Here is a 25,389-nt window from a genome sequence, read left to right as displayed (position 1 = left end):
GAGCATATTTTTCTGTAGATCAGTTTAGGTGATCTCAATGTGTTCTCTTCTACAGTAAAGTGTTGTGACTTGGGTCTGTCTTCTGGAGAGAGAGAGAGAGAGAGAGAGAGAGAGAGAGAGAGAGAGAATGTATTGGGGGTGCATATGCACACATGTACATGGTGGTAAAACATCAAATTTGGGTATAGTTCCTCAGGTGCATCCACTTTGTTTTGAGACAGGGTTACTTCATTAGTTCATTGTTGAGGCTAAGCTTCTGTCCAACAACCCTCAGAGATCCCTGTCACTGTCCCTACCCCCAGTACTGTGTTTGCAAGCATTCTACCACACTCTAAAACTATACTGTAGGTTCTGGGGGTTGAACATGGATCCTCATGCTTGAGTGGCAAGCACTTTTTGAGGGAGCCATCTCCCTGACTTCTGGGGTTTGGTTGTGCTGAATACTCTGGTTGCTCATACTCCTTTCATGTAACTTCTCTGACCTTCCATTTTCAAACTTGATTAAGTGCCATTGTTTTGACTAAATTTGGAGCATGAGATACTGTGACTGCTTGAGATTTTGAATTATAAAAGTCTTTGAAAGGTTTCAGGTAGATTCCTTCCCTCTCTGAGAGCAGTTATTGAAGTCTTGAATTATTGATGCCTTCATTGTCATCTTCCTATAGATCTTTCTTTTTCTTTAATTAGCTACTGTGCCTTATTAACAGATGAAAAATGCCACCACTTAATTGTGTTTGTGTGATTTGTGTAACAACCATTTCCAAGTTTTTCGGAAATAATTCTCAAGGTTGACTTTCTTGCTTTTTCCTATTCTCATCAGTGGGGGCACGTATTTACATATGCTACATTTATTTCACATTTTAGTGAAATGTCATTTATGTAACACAGATGTAAAATTATCTTATACTTCAGGATAGATAATCCTACTGTTCCCTCCTTGAGGACTCTGGGATATTTAGCTCCATCCTGCTTCATCTATGTGTGGGGTGGGGAACAGTCACTTTTGCTTGTTCTCCTTGACCTCTGGGGGCAGGGATTCTTGTGGGAGAGGAGAGAGATGGCAGTGGTTCTTCACAAGGTAATAGAGACTGGGCCCCCCACTAAGGAAGTCTGAAGTGGCCAGTGGCGTCATTTCCTATCGGAAAGGGCATTGCAACTTTATTTCAGTCTTTTTCTTCTGCCTCCATGGTGCATCTCTTTGTCCCTTGGAGAATCTGTGACCTTGAGTGACTCTTGTACCAAGTTGACTGTGCCCACCACTTAGCTGAGCAATAAGGCCTGAGACGAGGTAGTCATGCATTGACCAAGTTACAGCGTTGTGTTTTTCTGCACCAAGTGCCTAGACCCAGATGACAGTGTAGTATTTTGTGATTTTTTTTTTCCTCCCAAATAGGCTGTGTTCTTTTCCCCATTACTCCCACCTCTTTCGGCACTTCTGCTTTTTGTAGGTGACATCCTTGGAGCTCTTTGTCCCCTGGTTCCTGTGCTGTGCAACTTTACTATGAAGGGCTTGGGAATGTCTTGGTGTTGTGATATTGATGGTTACAATGTGAATTTATCCATGTGTCTTTCTGGGAAGGCAGAGGAAATTGTGAGGAGCCATCATCGGGAGGCTTAGCTGACTGAAGGGCAGCTGGGTGTGTCTGTGGGTAGGTGTTTCTTTTCATCTAAGCTGGAGGGCACTCTGGTCGCACGTGAGTGCTTGAGAGGAAAGCATTAGAGCAGCGGTTCTCAACATGTGGGTTCCGACCCCTTTGGGGGTCGCATATCAGACATCTACATCACGCTTCGTAATGGTAGCAAAATTACAGTTATCAGGGAGCAACAGAATAATTTTATGGTTGGGCTCACCACACCATGAGGAACTGTATTAAAGGGTTACAGTAATAGGAAGGTTGGGAGCCACTGCATCAGAGGCTGGGGTAAATTCTGAAGAGACACGGGAGGGGAGGGCAGTGACCATGGGAGAATACACTCTAGAACAAGGAAGACTGGGAATCTGCCTTGTTTCTTGGTTGATCATGAGTTGCACAGTGCGGGGCTATGTACAGTCTCATTTGTCTAAACCCTGCCTGCTGTAGGGCTGCTTAGCACATTCTGCGCTGTGCTTCACAGAAATGCACATGGCAGATCGTTTCTCCACTTGGGTATTTTCTCTGAACTTCATCTCCCTGCGGCTGTCTTTGCTCACAGACTTGCTGCAAAGACAGATTCCTCTCTCCCTTTCTTTCTTGTGTGGTTTCCTGGCTGTGGGGAGTTTCTGCTAGTTCAGCTGTTCTTTTGGGGGTAGTCTTTAGGGGCTTAGAGAATAGTGGAGTGGAGGTGGTCCAGAAGTACAGTAAGACCCTCACTAAGCGTGCACGCGTACACACACACACACACACACACACACACACACACACACATGCACGCACACACAGTTGAAGAGAAGCACACACACACACACACACACACACACACATGCACGCACACACAGTTGAAGAGAAGGAGCTTCTTTCATGCCTCAGTCGGCCTGTGTCAGTGTGGGCCAACCTCAACAGTACCTTAGAGCTGGAGCTGCGAGCATATGGCTGACACCATGGGTGCTGGGGCCGCCTGTCTGAATGGGAGGGAAGCGGTGCAGGAAGGGCTGGAATCAGCAGCTACCAGTGATCACAACATCGATACCCTTATTGAATCACCTAATCTCCCAGATGGAACTGTGTGTCAGAGGGCTTCAGAGCATCAGTGAGGTGACCTGGAGAGAGAAGTTGCAATGGTACCTGGTGTGGTGGGGGAGAGTCAGGCAATGAGAGCACAGATAAACAACACTTCCTAGTCACCTTGCTTGCTTTTTTCCCCCAATATGTTAAACTCGTTCTCATGTCTGGGCCAGGTACTCCACACTCCCTTAGTCTGGAAATCTCACTTTCTGCAGAGCTGCCTTCCATCTCTTGTGTCTCTAGCAGGTGTCTCTTCCCCCTAACCCCATCAGAGCAATCACCTCTAACTCCCAGTGTTCAAATGTCCTCACTCTGATCCCTTTTCTCCTCTCTCCTTTACCGTCAGTGTTACTACGTGAAGAAAGTTTCATGTTAGTGACCACATTATCCAACAATATTTGGAGCATAGTCAATGCTTGGTGAATGTATTAAATGAGCCAGGCATCTGCAAACTTGATCTATAAAAGTCTGGACAGTTAATATTTTAAGTTTTGTGGGTTTTATCACTGCCACACTACTCAAACACACTTTCATACTTTGAATGTGTAAGACATAAGTGGATCAGTGGTCCATCAGCATTTTATTTGGTGCACGGCTGTGCTTTGCCAATGCCTGGAATGGCATTAATGGTGAAGGTCAAGGGTGGATGTTAGTGGTTATGGTGGTTTAACATAGGTTGTACCTAGGCACCTTAGAGATGAGAAGGATAGTTTAGCTTCTAGAGAAATGTGGAATGGGAGACCAAAGACCATAACGCTGGTGAGGTGGCAGCCTGGCTTCTGACATCCATGATGATATGCGTGGGTAATGAGAGCTGGGCTTCCCCACCTGGATCCATCAAATAGGTGTGGCCTCATCAGTCAAAGCTGTGCTTCCCATGGTGTGCGCTGGGTTTAGTTAATCTTTAAATAAATACATGACAGAGAAAACCATTACTTAAAATCCTCATATAAGAAAAATAGAATTACATTTAATCAGCTCATAATAATTGTACATATGTTCACATTGCAATATTGAAATGCATGTATATAGTGTGTTAGGATCAGGTTAGAGCAAGTAGCAGAGCCATGACCTCAAACTAATATCATTTCTCTGTGTGGAAAGCATTGAGATTCCTCTACTGGCTAATTAAAATATAAAATTAAATATATTGGTTACAAATAACATAAATGAACATTAGAAATAAGTCCACCAATCCATTGCATCTGTTCGCCACTTTCTGTCCCTTCTCCCAACATCCCCACCCCCTTCCTTCCCAGAGCATTAGATCGGTTGAAGAGCACACTCCGGTGTCTGCAGAGGCCTCTCTCTGCTCCCAGACAGATTTGAAGTTCAAACCTGCAACTTCCTCTTAGCGTATCTTTTGATTTCAACATTCAGATACACACAAGTTCGGCACAGAATCCTCTCACCAGTGAGATGTGGTGGGAAGGTAAAGTATAGACCCAGGGCATGGAAGACCGAGTTAGGTCGGAGACTGAGTGTTAAGTGGCTCCGTGGCTCATCCACCTGAGTCCATTTTCAGACTTCTGTCAGAGGTCAGCGTGGCCACACTTTCCGAGGTGGGAACTGGTCTACACAGTAGCTTGTCAGTGTTCTTCTTTGAAGGTCTTGTGCCCTGATGCATTTTTGTTTTAGTTTTTTTTTTGGGGGGGAGGGGAGATTAAAGTGTTCTCACCCTTATTAGCTAAAATTGGGTGTGATTTTAACTAATAGGTCCAGATTTCCTGTGTGTGTGCACGTGAGGGGGAAGAAAGCCCATGATAAACCCTCCCCGCTTTTTAGCTGCCCCCCAGCAGTCCCGTTGGTCTTATTTAGACAGTTCTCCAGGTCCCTAGGGGCAGCTTGGAGGACTCCAGAGACTCTTGTCAGTGAATGCTTTTCTCTCTTTACCACCCCATATGCGGCTCTGAAGAATACTTCTTTTTGTGGAGTCAAGAGCTTGTACCAAAGGCAAAACAAACCTGATAGCATGTGGATCCCGACAACATTTCAATCCACCCTGTGCTCTCGTAGCCTCGAGCAGACTTTCTTCCTGGCAGAAATAGCATTGGTCCTGCGCAGAGCTCCACCTTCCAAGGGGGAAGAAACGTGTGCGGGAGAGTTTGCTTCCTGGTTGGCGAACAAAGTAGAATTTCAAGGCTCAGTCAAATCTCACACATGCTCATAACCCAAATGAAGAGTAGACCAGGAAGATCCATTTGACTGGATTCATCTCCAGTGTCAGCCTGCTCCAAGAGAAGCTACTTCCTCTTTTCTCTTTCCCTGTTTTCTTTCCCGCACACATGCACACATCCTCTTTGCTTCCTTTTGTGCGACTTTCTGCCATTTGCTTTTTTTTTTTTTTTTTCTGATTCTCCAGTTCAGGTGGCCTGACTGTCAGGGACTGGGAGTCCAGGTGCGGAAGGATGACTTGGGGTTCAGCTTTCAGGGGCAACAAACCACACACAGGGAAGCTAGACACCAGCATTATTCAGCAGAGTTCTATCAAGTCCAGTGTCCAGAGCCTAGCTTCAGTTGAGCAAGGCAGACATTTGGCACCGTGTAGGCCACGTGTGCCAGGATGGGGATTTACCATCATGGTGGAGCAGATGCTCAGGTGACTGCATTTCAGCGATGAGAAAAGCCAGCCCAAGATCCAGTAGTCCACAGACCTCAAGTTCTGGGAGCACCGGACAGGAAGAGTAGTAATTACAAAGCAAAAAAATTTCTACTCCAGAAAACAAAGTAGACAGCCGGCTAGGAACCTGGTCTGCCAGAAATTAGGCAGGGGGCCTACCGTGTGCTAAGCTGAGGAGCTCCCGATTCTTCAAGGCCTTGAAATTTGAAAAATTATTATCTTAAATTTTTTAAAAAATCATTTAAAAACTTATTATTGTGAAATCTATTTGTCATTGTTTATTTCATAGTAAACATTTCCTAACTGTCTTGGTTTCCTTCCCTGTAGCTGTAATAAAATGCTATGGCAGAAACACATAAGGGGCTAAGGGCTTGTTTTAGTTTGTAGGAAAAGGTTGCAGGTTTTTTTTTCTTTTTGCGGGAGAAGGCACTGGCTGACCCTTCAGGGTGCCGGCCACCGCACCCGCAGTCAAGGAGCAGAACAGAGGGAGGCTCTTGCTCAGTGTCCCTCCTTTCTGTTCAGTCCAAAACTCAGCCCAGGAAATGGTGCCACCACAGTGGGTGGGGCTTCTCACCACAACTGAAGTAGTCTAGAGGACCAACTGTAGACACGCCTAGAAAGTTCACCTGCCAGATAATTGTAGAGCATCGCGACAGCCCATCCTTTAAATTAGATAATAAATGTGTGTTGACATCGCTTTCTTGTATTATTTTTGCTAAGAGAGAGGCTGGGTCTTCTTTGCTCCTCTCGCAGACAAGCAAGAGAGGAAGGGGAGGGACTCTGGGGGACTCGCAAGCTTGGAACACTCGGGACATTGGCTGTGTTTTCTAAATTTCTCTTACTGATCTTTCTCTTTCTCTTCTTCACCCCCAGTTCTCTCTCTCTCTCTCTCTCTCTCTCTCTCTCTCTCTCTCTCTCTCTCTCTTTTACTCTCCTATCACCATCCCTGGCTATCTTCCTCCCCTGAAGAGGAAAGAAAGCTGATAAAGGCAGTCCTTGTTGTCCTTCCCTCCCTGCCCACCGCAGTCCCTGGAGCCGCCCGTTCACCATTACTGTTTGCCACAGTTTTGGTGATTGTCTTTCTCAGCAGTGTCTGTTTTAACCTGATGATGCCCCTGGGCTCCTGGGAATTTGTGACACGTGATTCTTAAGAACTTGCACTTGGCCTTTTGGGTCAGAGTTCAGGCTTCAACTCTGCTGCTGACATACCCCAAAAGCCTGTTTTCTCTTAATGTGAAATTAGAAAATGAATATTTCTGTATAGGTTTGTTGAAAAAGCATAGGTGTTATTTTACAAGAGGTGCTATCTTTGCCCTCCCACACCAAAATTATAAGTAAATACAACTCGTACGATTTTTTACTTTTAGTTTTGTGAATGTGATGGGAGAAAAGTCCCAAATTTGGCAAAAGTAAAAAAGATGAGTCTGAGAAGGGGTAGGAAGAATGGGAAAGAGTCGGCATTCTATTGTCTTACTGTATTACACTCAGGGTTTCATAGCGATCCATAGGAATCCCATGAGGAAGATAGTTATCTTTATTTTCTAGATGGAATTAAAAGTGGTTTGCATTTAGACTGGAGACATGGCACAGTGTTTAGGAGCACTTGCTACTCTTCCAGAGGAGGTCCTGAATTCAGTTCTTCTACCCGCAATAGGTGACCCGTCAGTCCAGCTCCAGGGGATCCAGTGCCCTCCTCTGACCTCTGTGGGTACCTGCACATACGTACACACAGGCCACACTTGTCTACATAAATGAAAGTAAGAGAGTTCTTGAAAAATTGTTCCATTTCTAGATACTTGCTTCTGAGTGCAGACCACTCCCTTGCCACGTTCCTGGTTCCCGCATGTTGGCAGCTTCTGAGGACCTGGCCCTGGTGGATCAGTTGATAGCTAAAGAAAGATAGACATTTAGGGGGAAGCTCCAAGGAATAAGGAAAATGAGCACGTCTTCGGATACTCCATGTTCCTTCCTGCTCTAGCTTCCAAGCTGCTGACTGTGATCTGTCTGAGCAATTGTGAGCGAAGGCAGTGAGTGATGTAGTATTGCTCTGACAACCCAGTAAGGAGAATTAATTCATAAGCTGCCAGACCACAACTGTACTTAGAGTTCTGTAGACCCAATTCATCTCAGTTCCTACTGTTTTGTGGTAGCGGTTTTGTTCGCGAACATTATCTTTTTTGTTTCATATCATTAGTCCTTAGCCATTGTCTATCTATAATGAGCATTCGGGTCATCTTTTAGAACAACTTTGGATTGCTTGAATGTGGATAATTAGAAAATCACAGGGAATCACTTAAGTTAGTTATAAGAGCAACAGCATGCTGGGTACATTGAGGCTTCAAGAAGCAAAGATCCCAAGGAAGCACAGCCGATACTACAATGGATCAGGTCTAGACATTTGAGTTCTGGTCTAGATTCATGTGCCAACTGTCTTTGTATCTTCATGGGCCTTGGACTTCCAGTAATATCAGGAAATTGGATTAAATACATTTTTTTCTGCTCTACACTGCTAATGTATTGTGATTCTTGAACACACTGTTAAGGGAGCCTTCTGATAGGCCACCACCTAGGGTTTAGTTGGATCATTTGTACTTGGTGACACCAGGATTTCAGCATCAGGTTTTCTCTTGGGAGTATTCTCCATTGACTCCCCAGATTCTTCAGTTTTTTTTACCATGGTAGCCCCTGTCAGGGAGATGGATTGGAACACTGAAATGTATGGGGCTTTGGAGTCAGCCATATTGGTCTTGATCCATGAGGTTATGTCCTATGGAGCTGAAGATGTTGAACCCTTGCATCTCTCCTTCCTCATTTAGTAAGTTAGGAATATTAATAAAACCTAATGCTGAGAAAAGAGGAAGCAGGCATATAATGTCAGCTCTGTGGGACCATGTGATACTTTTCCATTCTGGTTTATGCTGAAGGAAAATAACCTGGGGGAAGTGTTTTTTCTTCCTGCTTATTAACCAGGGTCAGACTCTTTAGTTATATCGCTGGTGGGGACAGGATGGTATCAAGGGAGTTTAATGACTTCAGATAAGTAAACAACTGCAGGCATAGATTAGATTCCTAAATAAAGGTCAGGGAAACATCCGGAATATTAAAGCGACGGGAAAACAGGTGATCTATATATGCAAAGTCGAGTTGTACGGTTCCCTTGTTTTCCCCTGTGTCATTGTTCCTAACCAAACACTAAATACCAATTAATATTCTGAAAAGTGCATGGGTAAATGCCATGTTTTGAGGCTGTCAAATACTGTTGGCTCTGTTTTTCACATCTTTCAGTGATTGAACTCACGGCTTAATGTACACATCATACTCAGTTGCAGTTAAATGCCTGCTGCATGGCACCCTTCCTTGGGCAGTGACCATGCGCTCTTGCTGCTGGTTGATGTGTATGTATGCAGATGCTCATGGGCTAAGGAATTGACCTCCTTGAAGTTGAGTTGGCAGACAAATGAGAGAATGTTATCAAAGCGCTAATTTACATATCTCACTCAGAAGGGAGGAAGGGAAATAATCCACAGGCTTAAATTAAGCAGGGAACCTGCTCAGAGCTCTGTTTAGGCCATTGTAGTTTGATCTAACAATGCATTTTAGGGCATTTCTGAAACTTATTTCATATTGCTAATTGAAGTTTGTGGTCCCAGGAAGTAATTGTGAAATCAGAGATGGAAGCCAGGCATGGGGGTACATGCCTATAATCCCAGTATTTTTGGAAGATGAGACAGGTGAATCTCAAATTTCTGGATTTTGTCCCCATCCCCACCAGATATCAAAGGTAGAAGATGATATTGGTATCCAGTACATTTTCCAGTTTAAATATATTCTTGTTGAAGAGTTTTGGTTTTTGTTTTATCAGTGTGGCCATTCATTGAGAAAGTGATCTCAATAAAGAGTAAAATCATTTGAACGAGTTATTTGGGGAATTGTTGACTTATCAGACCTTGTAAACATAGTTTTGCTGACTCTATTTTTTTCTACCATTCTCATTTATTTTCAAAAGTTCTTTTAAGACAAGTTGTAGCATAGGCTGGCTTCAAATACTATGTCGCAGTGGCTGGCCTTCCACTCTGATTCTCCTGGCTCCACCTGAGTGCTGGGATTACAGGCATGTGTCACTATCTCCCAGTGTCTTAGCAAGTGTTCTGTCGCTGTGAAGAGACACCTTGATCATTTAACTGGGTGACTCAGAGTTTCAGAGGTTCAGTCTATTTTCATCATGCCAGGGAGCTGGGTGGTGTGCGGCAGACATGGTGCTGGCTATGTCTTGATCAGAAGGCAACACAGTGTCTGAGACACTGGGTGGTATCTTGAGCATAGAAACTTCAAAGCCTGCACCCACAGTGGCGCATTTCCTCCAATAAGGCCACACCTACTCCAACAAAGCCACACCTCCTAATAGTGCCACTTTTTATGTTCTTCTAGGGGACAGTTACATTCAAACTACCACACCCAGCTTGTTCTCAAAGGTTTTAAGGCGACCTACTACAGCACATAACTTTGTGGGGGAAATAATTCGAAACTGAAGACAGACAAAAAGAAAGCAAGCATAGAGCAAGAGAACCCAACAGCAACATCTTGACATACAGCTCCAATAAGTCTTTGTTGTTGGGGCTGCCCTGTGCATGGCAGGATAAGCAGATAAATTTATTAGCATCTCTGGACTCAGCCATGACAGTTATCCTAAATCCAAGAATGACTCCAAGCACTGACCCTGAAATGTGGCGGGGAGTGTGGGGGTATGACAGAGAGAATGTATGGGTATATGTGTGTTTGTGTGTGTGTATGTATGTGTGTATGTGAATGTATATGTGAGTATGTGAGAAAGAATGTATGTGTTTGTTTATGTATGCATTTGTGTGTATGTGCATATGTGAGTGTGTATGTGATTGTCTATGTGTGTGAGAGAGAAAGCATGTATATCTATATGTGTGTGCTTGTGTATGTGTGTGTGGATGTTTATGTATGTGTGTGTGCGTGTGTGTGTGCGCGCGCATGCATGCGTGCATGTGTGAGAGAGAGGGAGAGAGAAGGGTGTGTATGTTAAGACAAAAATTTCCACAAACTGAAAATCCTACTTTGGAGGATAAAGTGAAGTCTGTCTATATAAAGTTTTGATTGGGAATGGGACACATTCCACTTCCTGATGAGGAGTGAGGGACTTTGCCACAGGTGTCTGAGAAGCTTGGCTAGGTATATAGTTCCCAGGAGAAAGCCCACCCACCACCCAGCAGCAGCAACACTGGTTCTGGTGCTGACATCCAAAAACATCTTTATGGTGTTTCCCTCCTAGCCTTGAAAGCAGTCCCTAGTGAGTCTGTATTGTTTACTGTTTGTTTGCCTACACCTGTGCCTAGCACTCAGCCTGCGATAATGCTGCGTGATAAACTGGGTACAGTTATGCACACCTGTGCTAATCCTCAGGAAGCCGAGGCAGGTAGATCTTGAACTTGAGACTACTTGGAAATAGAGACTGTTTCAAACAAGAAAACAACAACAAAACAGCTTAGTAAATACTCATAAATGGAGCTGAGCATTGACTAGGACCCGGTGGTATGCACCCCTTTCTTGTCCACGATGGGTCTGAGCAGCCAGATTTGTAGGACTGTGGCGTATAGCATCATTACACGGAAGCCTGTCTTCTGGGGGATGTAATCCAGAATGATTGTCAGCAAAATCAATTAACAGACCCAATACAGAATGGTCAGGACTGCCACTCTCTTGGTGGCCTGGCCGGTCAATATTTAGATATTAGGATGCAGTAAGGGGACATAGCATATTCTTTAGGCGGTGCCAAGAATGAGAAGTAGTTTTTTAAATGTATTCTTGAATAGTGCAGAGCAGATGTAAGGTCCCTGGGAGGTGTGGCTCTGAAGGGCAGAATAAGGGACCATCCCTTGTCAGCCAGCTAAGAGAAGGATCAACTGAAGTGCGCCTGGGAAGGCAGCCAGACAGTGAGCACCGATATTTTAGGTTATGGATTGCTTGGATGTGCTTGTCCCTTTCGTGCACCATCCCTCTGTCCTCACCACCTCTGAGATCGTCTCTTCAGACAGAATAACTTGCCTGGGATGTGGCCTTTCTGTCCCTGGGCATTTGGGAGGGATTCAAGACTCCTCCTAAATGAGATAGTATGGCTGAAGACTTACAAGGACAAGAAAATGTGACTTCTCATATATCAGGCATCCTGGCCTCCAACATGGAGGCATCTGACCTGGGATAACTGTAGGGGAATTTAAACCAAACTCTCACTTCAGCTACACAAACAAAAACCAGAGTCCTGGGTAAAGTCATAGCAGGTTTAATTTGCACATAGAAACTTCACGGAGGCAATGGGAGAGGCGCCTGTAAAGCAGAAAGTAAGTCCAGCACACACGAATGGGCACTTTCTATCTTCTGGATGTCCAGTACTTACACGTGTGAAATCTGTCAGTGCTCATGCCCAGCTGAGAAGGTAAGTGTGAGCATTAGTAATGTTCTAAGGTGAAGAATAGGTGCGTTAAGGGTTAAATACCTTAATGGAGACACCTAAGTGCCAGCTCCGGTCTGATCGTCCAGCCGCTGTGGAATTAAGGTGAATCCTGTAATGGCTGTGTGAGCTACAGAAGGCTATCCTATCAGGTTTTAAAATATTGATTGTAGACTTTGCCTTAACAGTAAAATCTAATTATAAAACACAGTAAAGTCATTTCAACTTTCCTATTGGGTTCTTTATTGGGTGGTAAGGAAAAGAAAGAGCAACTATAGAGTTATAAGCAAGATCGAGACAGCTTCATAACTCAGGTGTTTTTGATTTTCGATTCTTAAACTACTTAATACCAAGAATCGGAATAACTAAGCTACATTTTCCTGTTAGTTTTGACTTCGCTAGTGAGTCCTCATTAGTCTGACACTACAGTGTCAGAATCCATTATGAATGCAAATGACACTGGTGATCCCTTTGAACTCGTGAACTTCAGCCTTAGGGCACATGCATTCTGGATATGTCGTTAAAATGCACGTGTGTCACATCGTGGGAACGCGTGCGGAATTACAGGAAAGAGAGATGATGCTGGGAGACGCTGGATTGATGGACACGAGTGCATACGCCAGGAGGGATGCAGTTAAAAGGTTGCGTGATTCATTATTTAGGGATCACCTTCAGAGATAGCCCTGTTCAGAAATTAACATACTAGTTTAGTATATATAAAAGGCTCTTTTAAAGGAGGCCATTTGATATAACCTAAGGCTCTTCCCATACGTGAAGCGCTCAATTTTGTCAAAGTACTGGAGACTCACAGAATTTCATGTTGATTACATTTGATGTAATTTCTTAAGTTTTTCAGCAATAAAGGCTTTTTATTGCTGTGTATTTTATGGCATGTGTTCTCTGTTTACTATTGTTATATTTTGACTAAATACCTCTATGTAACAGACATTAGCAACTCATTTATTCATACTAAAAATCTTCCTTCTTCCTTCTTTCTTTCCTTCCTCCCTCCCTTCCTTCCTTTCTTTTTTTCTCCCTCCCTCTCTCCCTCCCTCCCTCCCTCCCTCCCTCCCTCCCTCCCTCCCTTCCTTCTTCCATGAGTGCTATTGTAGGGATAAAGCTGCAGAAGAAACAGACATAAAGTTTCCTGTTACTCACACCAATGCCGAGGGAGAATGACAAAAAACAAAAAGCTCTCATATATGACATGGCAATAATGCTATGAGAAAAAGAATCGAGTGAGGAGTATGGTCATCTACGTAGTTAGTTAGCGCCGGAGCCTCTCAGAGAGACTCACTTGAACAGAGTCCTGGAAATGTGGAGCAGACAGGCTAGCTAAGGGTGTCTCCCAGGAAGATGTCCGGAGCCATTGCGGTTCTGCAGAAGAAGGAGGTGCGGGTGAGAACAGTGGAGAGTGTTGGCTGGGGTCAGCAGGTGGGAGGTCCTAGCAGGCCAGTGTGTCAGCACCGAGTTTGTTTTGGGTGAAGGACAAACCAAGAAAGAACTCCTCCAGCCGACCAGCTGGGGAATCTGGCATATGTTTGAAAAACGGCCACTGGTGACTGTCCTGAGATTAGTGAGCAGGCGGGAGGAGCCTTTGGGAGGTTGTTGGAAGAGGTCGCCAGGGACAAGGTGGGTAGTGGGACAGATGAGGTGAGTAGGTTTGGAGATGTATTTTGAAGGATGAGTTAGCAGGCGCACTGTTGGAATGTGGGATGAGAAAGAGAAGTTAGTACTGACCGTAAGCTTTGCATCCTGAAGAGTGAGAATAAGTGAGTTTGGTTCTTTACTGTCTGAGCTGTGTCTCCTTCTCCTCATGAGATCCCTGTAAATGCTTAGAAACCGTGAGTGGGACGATTGGCGTGCCTGGCGGGGCAGTGTCTGAAGATCTAGCGGGAGAGAGTAGATAAGCTGGAAGCTGGTGTTTGTGGACGGTTACAGTGTGCACTAGAGAGGTAGGTAGGTGGCGCCATGCTGGGGGGAGGGGCTTTGGCAGAGGAGGATGTACCCATGGTCCTTGTCTTGTCTGCAGATGGTGTAAGTGATGGGAAAGGCAGAGGAACTGAAGATTAGATGCTCTCACACACGCCATGTATTCACCTTGTATTCGTCTTTGAAGACAGAAGTCACATGTAACCGTGATGGATTTTATTCTTCTCAGCCTTTTGTCCGACAGTAAACAAGGAGACAGTTACGGGACACACAGATGGTTGTGTATGATCAGCAGTCCCAGGATCAGGCATTTTGTGAATTCCCTTCACATCCAGACGTGGTTTCTCTTGGTCATGCACCTGTGGTTCCCTAGGATGCTTTTGTGTTTCCTTGAACAGGCTTCGAAGGAAAGGAGTGGTCCATCTTTGGCGTGTGGTGGCATGCTGCACCTCTGTCTGAATTATAAATTTAGTAATATGCAAATGGACCTGTTCCCAGTATACCCTAAACATACTGGGAAAACAGCTTTGTTAAAACCAATGTAGGGATTTTTGAGGAAGTCGGTCCCTGAAAATCCCGATTTGCTATCGATGGATAAAGGAAAAGTGTATCTTCAGATGATGACTTCCATGACAAGGTGCTCATGGCTAATGGCACGCTAGGTGACACAGGACGGGGTTTGGGCTCTGGAGCAGCCTGCAGTCTGCTGAGGGAGGGACACCGGAAATGCTTGACTGAGCAGAGCAAAGCCATGCGTCTGTGTCCCTGAGCCTCGGTGAGAGTTTCAGGACATCCTCTGTTAAACTTGCAGAGCACCGTCTTCGGGGTATGGAAAAGTTGGAAAACATTAAATGGAGATCAGTTAAATGGCCATGTTCTAAGTGACAGATTTGATACGTACCGTCAGCTCTAGGGTGTGATGAAGTGTTTTTTAAGGGATCGTGAGTGTTGGGATCCCAGCAAAAAATGGAAAATGAAGTGCCAGGCTGCAGCGGGCCATTTTGAGAAGCTTTGATTAATTGTTATAGAAAGACTAAAGCCACTGACAATGCAGAAAATTTGGAAAAATGATATGTTTAGAGAGAGCCCTATTGGGAGTGTGAACTGGTAGAGGAGGGAAATGGTTTCTGGGAGTGTTGTTCTCTTTATAGGTTTTCTCCTGGTTTTGAGACATTTCCAGCCCTCACTGGTCACTGCCTCAATTTTCCCGGGTTTAAAATAGTAGTCTCCTCTTGAGGCTGTGATTCTGATGGAAAATCCGGCCTGTGGACTTCATTTCTGTAATGGAAAAAGGAGCTTGTTTTTCTCTCTCTCTCTCTCCACACACACACACACACACACTTTGTCTTTAATTTCCTTCTCTTCCCCCCCACAGATGTCCCTTGTCATTTGTGACTGTTGAAAATATCTAAGGAGATCATACTATTCCTACTTAGGAAAGACCTCTTCCCCCCACCCCCACCCCCATCTTCTACTTCTTTTCTACCCTCTGTTGTTTTGTGATAAAACACTCATCCCCAGAGTAATTAACTGTAATTCTGCAAGGGAATGAAAAACGGGTAGCAGAAGCTGATGGACCTTAAACAATAAATATTTGTGTTTTATGCAGCTGCCACTAGTAATTAAGAGAAAATGGCTAAGTAGAGTGGACCTGAACCCGTTCGATGGCTTGAGGGCGGGCGGTCTCTCATTCTTTGTACATTCACTAGTAGGAACTGGCATGGGAACATGTTGCTGAATGTCTATGGTACACTGCCACCTTGTGGCTGCAATTTTCCTAGCCACGGAAAAGAGCAATTTACTATTAAGTCTGCATAAAAGAGCCTTATTTTGTAGTTTTCCTGGCTCTTCCATTTGACCTTAATCCAAAAAATTGGAGATGCTGTATAAGAATATGTAGATTATAAAAGAGATGAGTTTAAGAGATTATCTATGTTCTTCGAAGAGGCATGCTAAAGTATTGATTGGGAAGACACTGTGAGGGGGGTAGGGCTGCACATGCTTGTTTGTACTGGGGAAGGGAGTGAAAGCCAATGAGGAAAGGATATCATTTCTGCCCTGGTACACAGACAGAGGATGTTCATTCTCCCACTTAATTCATTCTGTACTTACATAGGCACAAGTTTTCTCCCGAAAATTTTCAGTGCAAGATAATAATAATAATAATAATAATAATAATAATAATAATAATAAATTGGCAGTTTAAAAAAGACACATGAGTAAGGACATACAGTGGTACCAACAATGGGGAACAATAGGACCCCAATATCCTCTGTGTGGTCTGACGTAATGGCTGCATTCGGACTACAGATGGGGCACTGCATCAGTCGCTCAGGAGTAAGATTTAAGGGCAAAATGTTTAAGGCTAGACAGGAATCTCTCCTTGGAGGCCCCGTAAGTGGACACTTAATGTCATGAACAGCAGCCTGGGCTGACACCTTCAGATGACTACAGCTCCTCCTTTGAAAGAACTGTTTCTTTGAGAAGTGCTCCCCTGGGGTCCCTTCCCCTCCTGATGTGGCTTTGATCCCGGAGGGGGTGGACTGCTCCTTCTTCACGGTCCTCTCACTAAAACACCAGCTGGCAGTGACATACTGCAAGTGTCTGGGAGACGGAGATGGTTCTTAATAGAAGTGCTCCAAGTCCTTTGCGTGCTGCTGACGAACACAGTCGAGGTTGAGAGAAAGCTCATATCTCGTGACGCTGAACCACTGAAGGTTCAGTCTCAACTGTGTGGGGAGGGAGTACCAGCAGCAGGCACTGCTTTCTTTAGGCAGCGATTTTGAATGTACCATAGCACACGGACAGACAAATGGATGACTTAGCCTTTGACAGGCTTCCTCCTACAAGAACATCTATGATAGTCTTAAAAACAAACCAGATAGTGACACCCGAGTGCCAATCTTTTCCCACGAAAACAAAACAGATTTTGGTGAAGCCTCCCTTAAAATGGCATTTAGCTGTGCTGTCCAAGTTTATCCTGCCTTTTAAACTGTATGAAGTTGACCCTTTGGTGTGGCATCTGGAATTTCTGTGACACTCTGTAAATATTTCGGGGCTCTTAATAGTGAGAAGGGCACACGTATGTGCACAGAAATTTTTTTTTGTCCTTAATAACTGTCTTAGAAGACACACGGGTATTGCTCCTTGCAGGTGAACATTTAGGAGGTATTGCTCTCCTAAGGTCTAGAAGGTGTTCTCGCGAAAGTGGGGCAGATCGTGACATGAGTGTTTTAGCCCAGGGGATCCTTCTGCAGAAAGCTGTCTCTTGAAGTGACTTCGGTTTCTCTGATTCTTGTGACAGGCTTTCTTTTCTGAAGAGCTATAGAGTGATATAAGGAGTATTGATTTCCATTAAGGGCTTCGGTGCTTAGAAATTCCTCTCTTGTGTGTGTATATGTGTGAGCAATATATGAAATTTATCTGTTTTTATATAGCAATGTTTCATATGGGGGTGGTCCACAGAAGTACATATTTTATATAGGGGTCTGGAATACAATGCATACATGTATAATTCAGTGATGAAATGATACCTTCCTGTTTGCAGTGTGTGTGTGTGTGTGTGTGTGTGTGGTGGGTTGGGTGTACCTGTGTGTGTATGTGGATGCCAGAGGTCAACCTCAGGAATCACTTTCCAGGTACTGGCCCAGAGCTCTCCAGTTAGGATAGGTTGGCTTGCCAGCAAGCCCATAAACCAATCTCACCCATCCAGGGCTGAGATTACAAGCCTGTGCCACAATGCCAGGCTTTTTTGTTTAAAAAAAATATGTATTCTGGGGAACAAACTTGGCTCCATGTTTTCATGGTAAACACTTTTCTGATTGAGCCATTTTTTCAGCCCATGTTGGAATTTGATAATTATTTAGCTGCAATAAAAATTGTGGTCATAATCTATTAAACTTAATCTCAGGGCCTATTCATGTGCTGTGACCTGCCTTCAAAACCTGGTACTCCTCAGAAGGAAGGCAGAAGAATGAAATCTAGAACTTTCCAAACTAGGAAAATTAAGAACGGGGTTGGATGGAGTGTGTTTGGGAAAGGAGGTGCAAAGAGGGGAGCCTGAGAAGCCCTTGTGTTGAGTGTGCCCGGAATTGATGACACCGCCCTTCTCTCTCCAGCTCGACCACATACTGTCTCCGCCACCCATGCCGTTTCGGAAATGCAGCAACCCAGACGTGGCTTGTGGCCTTGGAAAGTCGCTGAAGTATAAGAGACAGCTGAGTGCCGACGGGAAGCAGCTGCGGCGAGGGAGCCTGGGAGGAGCCCTCACTGGTGAGTCCAGGTGACCTGGGTCAGCCGAGGAGTTGTGCTTCTCTTGCAGGATCCTGAAGCCTGCCTGCAGATCCTTTAGTCCGGAAAGTGGCTTAAATTGAGAACTTGAGCAGTAAACGTTTATGGAATATAATTTATATATAATGACCTGGTCATATTTTGCACATACACAAATGCATTTAGTGTAATTTATATTTTGGTGTTACTACCGGCATGATCAAAATATAAAATGTTTATGTACCCAGTATAGATGCAGACACACACACACACACACACACACACACACATACATCTTACCCCAAGGTTACTGTCGATTAGCTAATGTAGATGAGATTTATCCTAAGTGTTTTGTGTTACATGGGCCACTCGGTCTGTGTGCTGTGTCCACTTTCCATTGCTTAGCATACCTGTAGAGATATGTATGTATTATTGTATCAATAGTGAGTGTTCATAACTGTCAGGATACCCAGATCCAACCACTGTATACTCCCTCCAGCAGTAGGAAAGCAGAGCGATTTGTGTGCATCCTCAGCAGCCTGTGGTCTGGCCAGTCTTTGTGAATTTAGTCTTTCCCATGGTCCTATGATACTGTGGTTTTCTTTTGTATTTTCTGTCAGCTTCCTATTACTCTAGTGGTGCCTGAGATAATTGAATTATAAAAAGAGGTTTCGTTGGGCTTCATTGCAAATCAACACATTATGGTTGGAAACACACAGTGGAATAAGATTGATCAGTAAAGAGAGAAAGATGAGGGAACTGGCTTCCATGCGCCACTTTAGGAGAATGACCCCAGTGACCTGAAGACCTGCAGTGAGACTCTTCCAGGTCACCGTTTCCCAGTAGCACCATATTGGGTCCAGTCTTGGATCATTCAACATTTTGATCTTTAGAAACCACATATGGCATGCTCTATAGCATGTAGGTAACACGGAGCATGTTCTGTTGAGTGCTTCTATATCTTCATTTGTGTGATAGCTATCAGATCTCTCCCCCTGTGTTTAACACAGACTTGCAGGTAAGTAATCTAACTGTTTCAGTCAGGCACAGCAGCAGATATTGCATGTTGCTTCTGAGTGAGCTATGGAAGCTACCACCTGTGAGGGAGTGAGGGTGAGAGCATGGGAAGTAGGGTTTGCAGAGAGAACAGTTGGCAGGCTAGACAGAAAAAAAAATAACTGTTCTTCTGTAACACAGTTGACCACTGATTGGCAGCAATTCCATTTTTAAGAATTCCATTTTTAAAGTGAAAGTAGGGAGGGATCTAGAATGTTCCTAACAGGAGTGCTGTGTGCTGGAGGTTAGAAATTTGACAGTTACCCTGATCTAGCCATTCTGTATTATGAGCATGCATTGAAAATGATAGAGGGCTGGAGCGTGGCTCAGTGATAGACGCTTGCCTAAGCATTCATGGACGCTAGGTTTGAACCCAGTACCACGAAAAGAAAGAGATAAAGATGAAAATGAAACAAAGAGAAGAACATTGTAGTCTGTGAGTCTGTATATTTATGTGTCCATTGTAGTCTGTGAGTCTGTATATTTATGTGTTTATTGAACATAAAAATATGTATTAGAGATACAAAGTGGAGATGAAAATGTTTCATCTAAAAGTGAAGTTTTCTCAAATCTGAGAAGCCCCACAAATAACCTCTATGCATATTTGTATCTTATACAAATATGTTAATTACATTAAATACTTTTATTTATAACTTTTGTTCTACTTTGAAAAAAAGCCAAAAATAAGTTAAAGCATACCCTACAAATGACTCACATTTAATCTTTCGTGATGAACTCAACTTTAACACATCACAGATTAGATATTTTTCTGTTTCATTTTAGTGATCTTTTCTTCTAAACATAAATATTTTGAAGAAACATCATTAGTTTTAAGCCCTGAAGGAAGTTTTGTCTACATAGGATAGTTTTGCCTGCCGATTCATAAATGGTCTGGAAAATACTTTGAATTATGTTTTTTTTTTCTTTTAGAATTATGGGCTTTGACTTCCTGGTAATGGAATTTCTGAGGAAAGGAAATACTGCTGCCACATGGTCAGGAGAGCTGGGGCAGTTCGCCCGAGAGTCACACTGCCGGGGTGGAGGGAGGGGATCAGGCCCAGGGAAGAAGGGAAAGGAAAAAAGAAAAGGCTACAGAGCTGGCAAGATGGCGCAGTCGGTAAAGTGCTCCTGTGGGAGCAGGAGGTACTTCCACCCATGTGGAAGAAGCGTTCATCTTTATTCCCAGCACTGAACAAGGGAAAAGGACGGTCCCAGGCTTGCTGCCAACTTGTCTGGCAGAATTGGTGAACTTCAGGTTCAGCGAGAGTCCTCGTCTCAAAGTAGGATGGAGAGCAAAGCAGAAGACGCTACTGTCAGCTTTTGACACTTTACATGTAGATGTGTGAGCATAGCCACGTGACACATGTATCTCACACACACACACACACACACACACACACACACAACTACACTTTGCATGCATGGTGGTGCATGAATGTCATAAAAGCCCTGGGAGACAGAGGCAAGAAGGTTCTGAGTTCGAGGCCAGCCTGGGCTATGTATCAAGACCCTGTCTCAAAAACCATTGTTTTCAATAGACTTCTGCTGACTTCTCCCTGTTGTGTGTGAGGACCGTTCTTGCTTTCCACTCACAGAGGCAGATCACCTTCGTAAGAAGTCAGGGCTAAGTCTCACCCTGGTTGAACTCTTACCCGATGGGAAGGGAAGTGAAAATCTGATGGTTAAGATTCACCCCATTTAGTCATTTTAATTAAAAAGTTTGTTTTAATTGAACTGTTTTTGACAGCTGGGTAGTAATTAGTCTCACCTTTGTTTTTTCCAAGTAGTTTATTAAAAGTTTCAAACGATTCAAGATATTGCAGCAGTACAACTCGGAGCATGGAACTTGGCCTTTAGCTTTTTGAGAATGGATAATTGCACCTCGTTCCTGTTTCTCATTCTTAGCAACTCTAACGAGTCTGTCCTCATACAGTTTGGATGCTGTACAGCTATTCTGGGACCTTAAATCTTAGGTGAGATCATTAAAAAAAAACCAAACATTTAATCATCCTTAGAAGATCTTTAAACAACCGTTGAACAACAGCCTGTTTTGGAAAAGAGGTTCTTGAAAGTTGGGACATTGGGGGTGGGAGAAAGCACCGGTAACTGGCCCTCTAGATAGCTTAGGTAAGGGTTTATTAAGGAAACATGTATGAAGCACGTAGCCTAGCAACGGGCAGCTGTTAGCATTATCTTTGTGAATAACCAAACGAGGGCTTTGGAGTTGGTGCAAGAAGGTAAACTTGCTAAGGTCAGCTTGATGCCCTCATTGATTTGATTTTTGCTTTTTAAAATCTTTTTCTGTGTTTTGAGGCAGAGCCTCACCCTGTAGTCTGGAATGACCTGGGACATAGTGTGTAGCCCAAACTAGCCTTAAATTCAGGAAACCCTTCTTCCTCAGCCTCCTGAGTGCTGTGGTTACAGGATTTGTTATAGGATGTGAGACTAAAGTATTAGATCTGTGTGGTGTCCTGCCTGCACAAGTAAAGGGTATTGGGGTTCAGAGAAGAAAGCATTGTTTTTGATCTTCAAAAACAAACTGCCTTCTAGTTTTAGGCAACACTAATCATGTGACGTCACCATGTGCCATACGCTGTTGCTCAGCATGCAGTGAGAAAGCTGGTTTTGCCTCCAGAACCCTATGCCTGGCCTAGTATCTTACTTCAGAGACCAACCACTTTCCCATCGCTTGAATTTGGCTCAGCCCCAGGATCTTTTGGTTTGGTAGTGTTATACTTACAACAGTGAACTGCCAGGTGTGAGGTGGAGACTGGAGGACCAAGAGGTCTGGGTCCCTTACGGGCATAGCAAGTTCGAGGCCAGCCTGGACTCTTTCTTGCCAGAACCTAATTAAGCTAAAATACTTTCTGAAGGCCTAGCTTACAGTTTGAAAACATTACTGCTTAATTGTAACTGAAAAATTCACTAAACTTTTAGTTTTCAGCAGGAAATTTGTGATCTAGTCATTTACTTATCCATAATGATGCTGAATATTAAAATATTCTTCTTAATAGGGCAGGGATACTTTCAGTGAATTACATTTATTGACTTATCTAATTCACGAGACAGGGAGGCACTCAGCCCTGTTGTAGAGCTGGGGACACTGAGGCACAGGCGTGGTGCTTGTGAACAGAGAGCCAGGGATTATGCCCAGGCAGGCGCACAGCCACCCAGAAGCACTTTAGCATAGCAGGTACCCAGCAGGTCTTAAATAAACTTTAAATTCCAGCAGGATTAATTAGAATGAATTTTAGATAGGGAAAGCTTTGCTTACTTGGAATCCGGGAATGTGACTCAATCTGTAGGGCTCCCAGTCCTTTAATTAAAGTAAATTAAATCTGAGTAATTAATGCATATTAAAAAAACCTCTATTTTCATACATTCGTTAGCCCAGCAATTCTATTTCTGGGAATTCATTGCAAGCAAGCAGTCATGAATATGTGTGGAAAATTAGCACTACTGATGTTTGGAGCAGTTCTATTTATAATAATTAAAATTACATGTCATCTAAATATCTGCCAAGAGGATATTGACTAAACATGTTATAGAATATATACAGAGTGGAAAACAATTGTAAACATTGAAAATCATGTTGTAAAAAATAAATTTGAACACTGCAACAGGGTCATAATATTTAATGTGAAATCTTGTTGCTGAATGTTCTCACACTATTACATGCTTCATAAGATTTCCTATAATTAAAATTAAACAATTGAATATTTGGTAAGGGGGAAGAAAACTACTGTGCTAAAGAATTTTTCTCCAAACTGGCTTGATGGTTAAGCAGGCTCCCTTATACAGGCGTGTGAAGGGTGCGCTGGTCTTTTTTATACCCTGCAATTCAATCCACAGGGAAAATTTCCCCCAAGGTTTTTGTTGTTGTTACTATTCATTTGCATCATTCAGCGATCTATGTCAACAATATTCATGCCATACACTCTCAGAATGCTCATTGGCAGACAACTCCGAGTTTCTTGCTACATGGCTGAGGGGGTTCTGGAATGTGGAACCCTATTTTAGCTCTAGTAGGCATGGTTACAGTGTTCGCCTGGAATCTGATCTGCTCTTGGTCCGCTGTCTCTCAGATCAGCATCTACACAAGTAATAGGGTCAGGGGCATGAGAAGTGAAGTTCGTCTGTGAAAACTCTTTTCAAACATTTGTAAGTCTTGTGCTGTTAGTTTTCTGTTGGTTAGAATGAGTCAAGTTGTGGACGCACATTTCACTCTGGTTGTTGTGCGAGGATGTAGAATGTAATGCTAAGACAATGACTCAGTCCACCATAATTAGCTCCTGTCTTTTAAAGCAGTTCTTTATGATAAAAATATCTATTTCTGAATTATCAAAGTATGTGTTCAGTGTAGATGATTTAGAAAAGACAAAGCCTCACAAAGGAAAAATCAGAAGGCCTGTAGTTGTACCATGTTTTGAATTAATAATATCCATGTTTGAAATTGTGAAATTCTTCTTCCCACACTAAAGATCTGTATCACCAGAGTATTAGATTAAAAAGGGGGAAATAAACATAGTTTGGTCACTGATTTTATTTTTTTCTTTCAGGGCTGACATTTAAACAATAGACTCAGCTTACTATGCCCATCATGTTCTGATATTTTTTTAAGCTAATGTTTTCTGTCTTCATGGCCTGCTGCTTGCTAACTAGATAGGAGCAGCGTGTAAACAGTGACTGAGCTTTGGAGCCCCCTGATGAGGAAGGAAAGTGCTATTTTAATCAGTATACAGGTCCTTTAGTCTGGGCAGAGATACACGGTATCGTGCCTGACAGTTCACAACCTGGTAGCTGCAGACCTGAGAATCTTTGAATCCTGCCTTCTGGATACACAAATGAGTGGTTTCCCTTGCCCCCACTCCATATCCTGCATCCCCCGGTTGTCATGTGTGTTGTAACCTTAACAACCAGAATAAAAGCTCCGTTTCCTGAGGGGGTCACTTCTGTTTTCTAAAGGATGTTTGGGTCATTTAGACTATAAAGAAAAGCAGGATCAATATATTCCCATAGATTGTACAGGAATGCAATGTGTGCATAGCATTAACGGATTAACTTGTAGACAGTATTGACTGGTATTTCTAAAACTTGTTAGAATGTTCTGTATCACTGGGGAAAGTGGAGAAGTTTTGCTTTCCTGGACTTTAGAAATGAAGCCTGTCTCTCTTTCTGACTATCTTATTTTTGTAGTGCTTCAAGCATGCTAGGCAAATGCTCTACCCCCAAGTTAAACTCCCAGCCTAGCTCTGGAATATTTTAATCATCTTACTTGAAGAGAGAAAAGAAAAACAACACAATTCCCAAGGAGCATTTTTCCCTTTTAGAGTTAGCTTGGAGGTCATCTTGTTAGAGTGAGTGAGTCTCTCTTTAGTCACTTAATGGGTTCCTTAGCTTATTTGATAAATCGGAAAATACTCAAATTAAAGCTCCCATAGTATTTAGTAACTATTCACTGGGATACAATGTCTCTGTCTTAAGTTAAGCCAACAGTAACAGTATCTCAGCACGGTGGCAGTTTATTTCTTACACTGTAACTGTTGAAGGGAAATATTTTGGGCTAGATTACTCTCTTTATGGTGGTTTACATGCTCACATTCCACATTCTGGGTAGGCTCTTACTGGCCTTTTACAATGCAATTTCCATTTGGTTAAGGTGGAAAGAAAGGAGAAAGCCAGGCTGACAGAGACATCCTCACTTCTCTCTACATACTTTTATCAGGATTATCATTTAATCACAGGTTACCCTAAGGTGGGTATTGTAGCATTCTTGGAAATGAGAGCCTGCTGTCCTATAGCTTAGAGTCCAGATACATGTAGGCAAAGGAAGGGTAGCACCCACCAAGTCGAAGAGTTTGGGGAGAAGTAAATTTCAATAAGGTCATAGGACAGGAATTTGGTTTGACGTACCCATGAAACATGTTAAACTCATAAGCCCAGTAGGATTGTGGAGTCACAGAAATGAGAGAATCATCATTTTGAGGAAATCATGTCAGACCATGTCATGTAAGCAAACAAAGGTGAAAATAAGAAAAGGTCACTGGAATTAACAGTGTGGTTACTGAGTGACCTTGGGGAGAGCAGTGGAGTGCAGGCATCTGCTAGGGGGTGCAGGCATCTGCTAGGGGTGCAGGCATCTGCTAGGGGGTGCAGGCATCTGCTAGGGGTGCAGGCATCTGCTAGGGGGTGCAGGCATCTGCTAGGGGTGCAGGCATCTGCTAGGGGTGCAGGCATCTGCTAGGGGTGCAGGCATCTGCTAGGGGTGCAGGCATCTGCTAGGGGTTGCAGGCATCTGCTAGGGGGTGCAGGCATATGCTAGGGGGATGTAGGTAAAG

The 25,389-nt window shown here is 43.5% G+C and overlaps 1 protein-coding gene across 5 annotated transcripts in view; it reads left to right on the top strand.

Moving 5' to 3' along the window:
* Positions 1–25,389, top strand: part of Mast4 (microtubule associated serine/threonine kinase family member 4) — a 582,754-nt gene that overhangs the window by 147,257 nt on the left and 410,108 nt on the right. For 4 of the 5 annotated variants that reach the window (XM_087896863.1, XM_087896864.1, XM_087896866.1 and 1 more), the window contains exon 2: positions 17,845–17,998. In XM_087896863.1, coding sequence (XP_087752989.1) covers positions 17,845–17,998 — 154 coding nt within the window. Of the gene's footprint in view, positions 1–11,710; positions 11,780–17,844; positions 17,999–25,389 lie in introns of those variants that run through there. The other variant, XM_087896867.1, reaches the window with a different exon arrangement.

Source organism: Myodes glareolus, chromosome 15 (assembly GCF_982192425.1).
Source record: "Myodes glareolus chromosome 15, mMyoGla1.1, whole genome shotgun sequence".
NCBI lineage: Eukaryota > Metazoa > Chordata > Mammalia > Rodentia > Cricetidae > Myodes > Myodes glareolus.
This window is presented reverse-complemented; position numbering and strand designations above follow the sequence as displayed.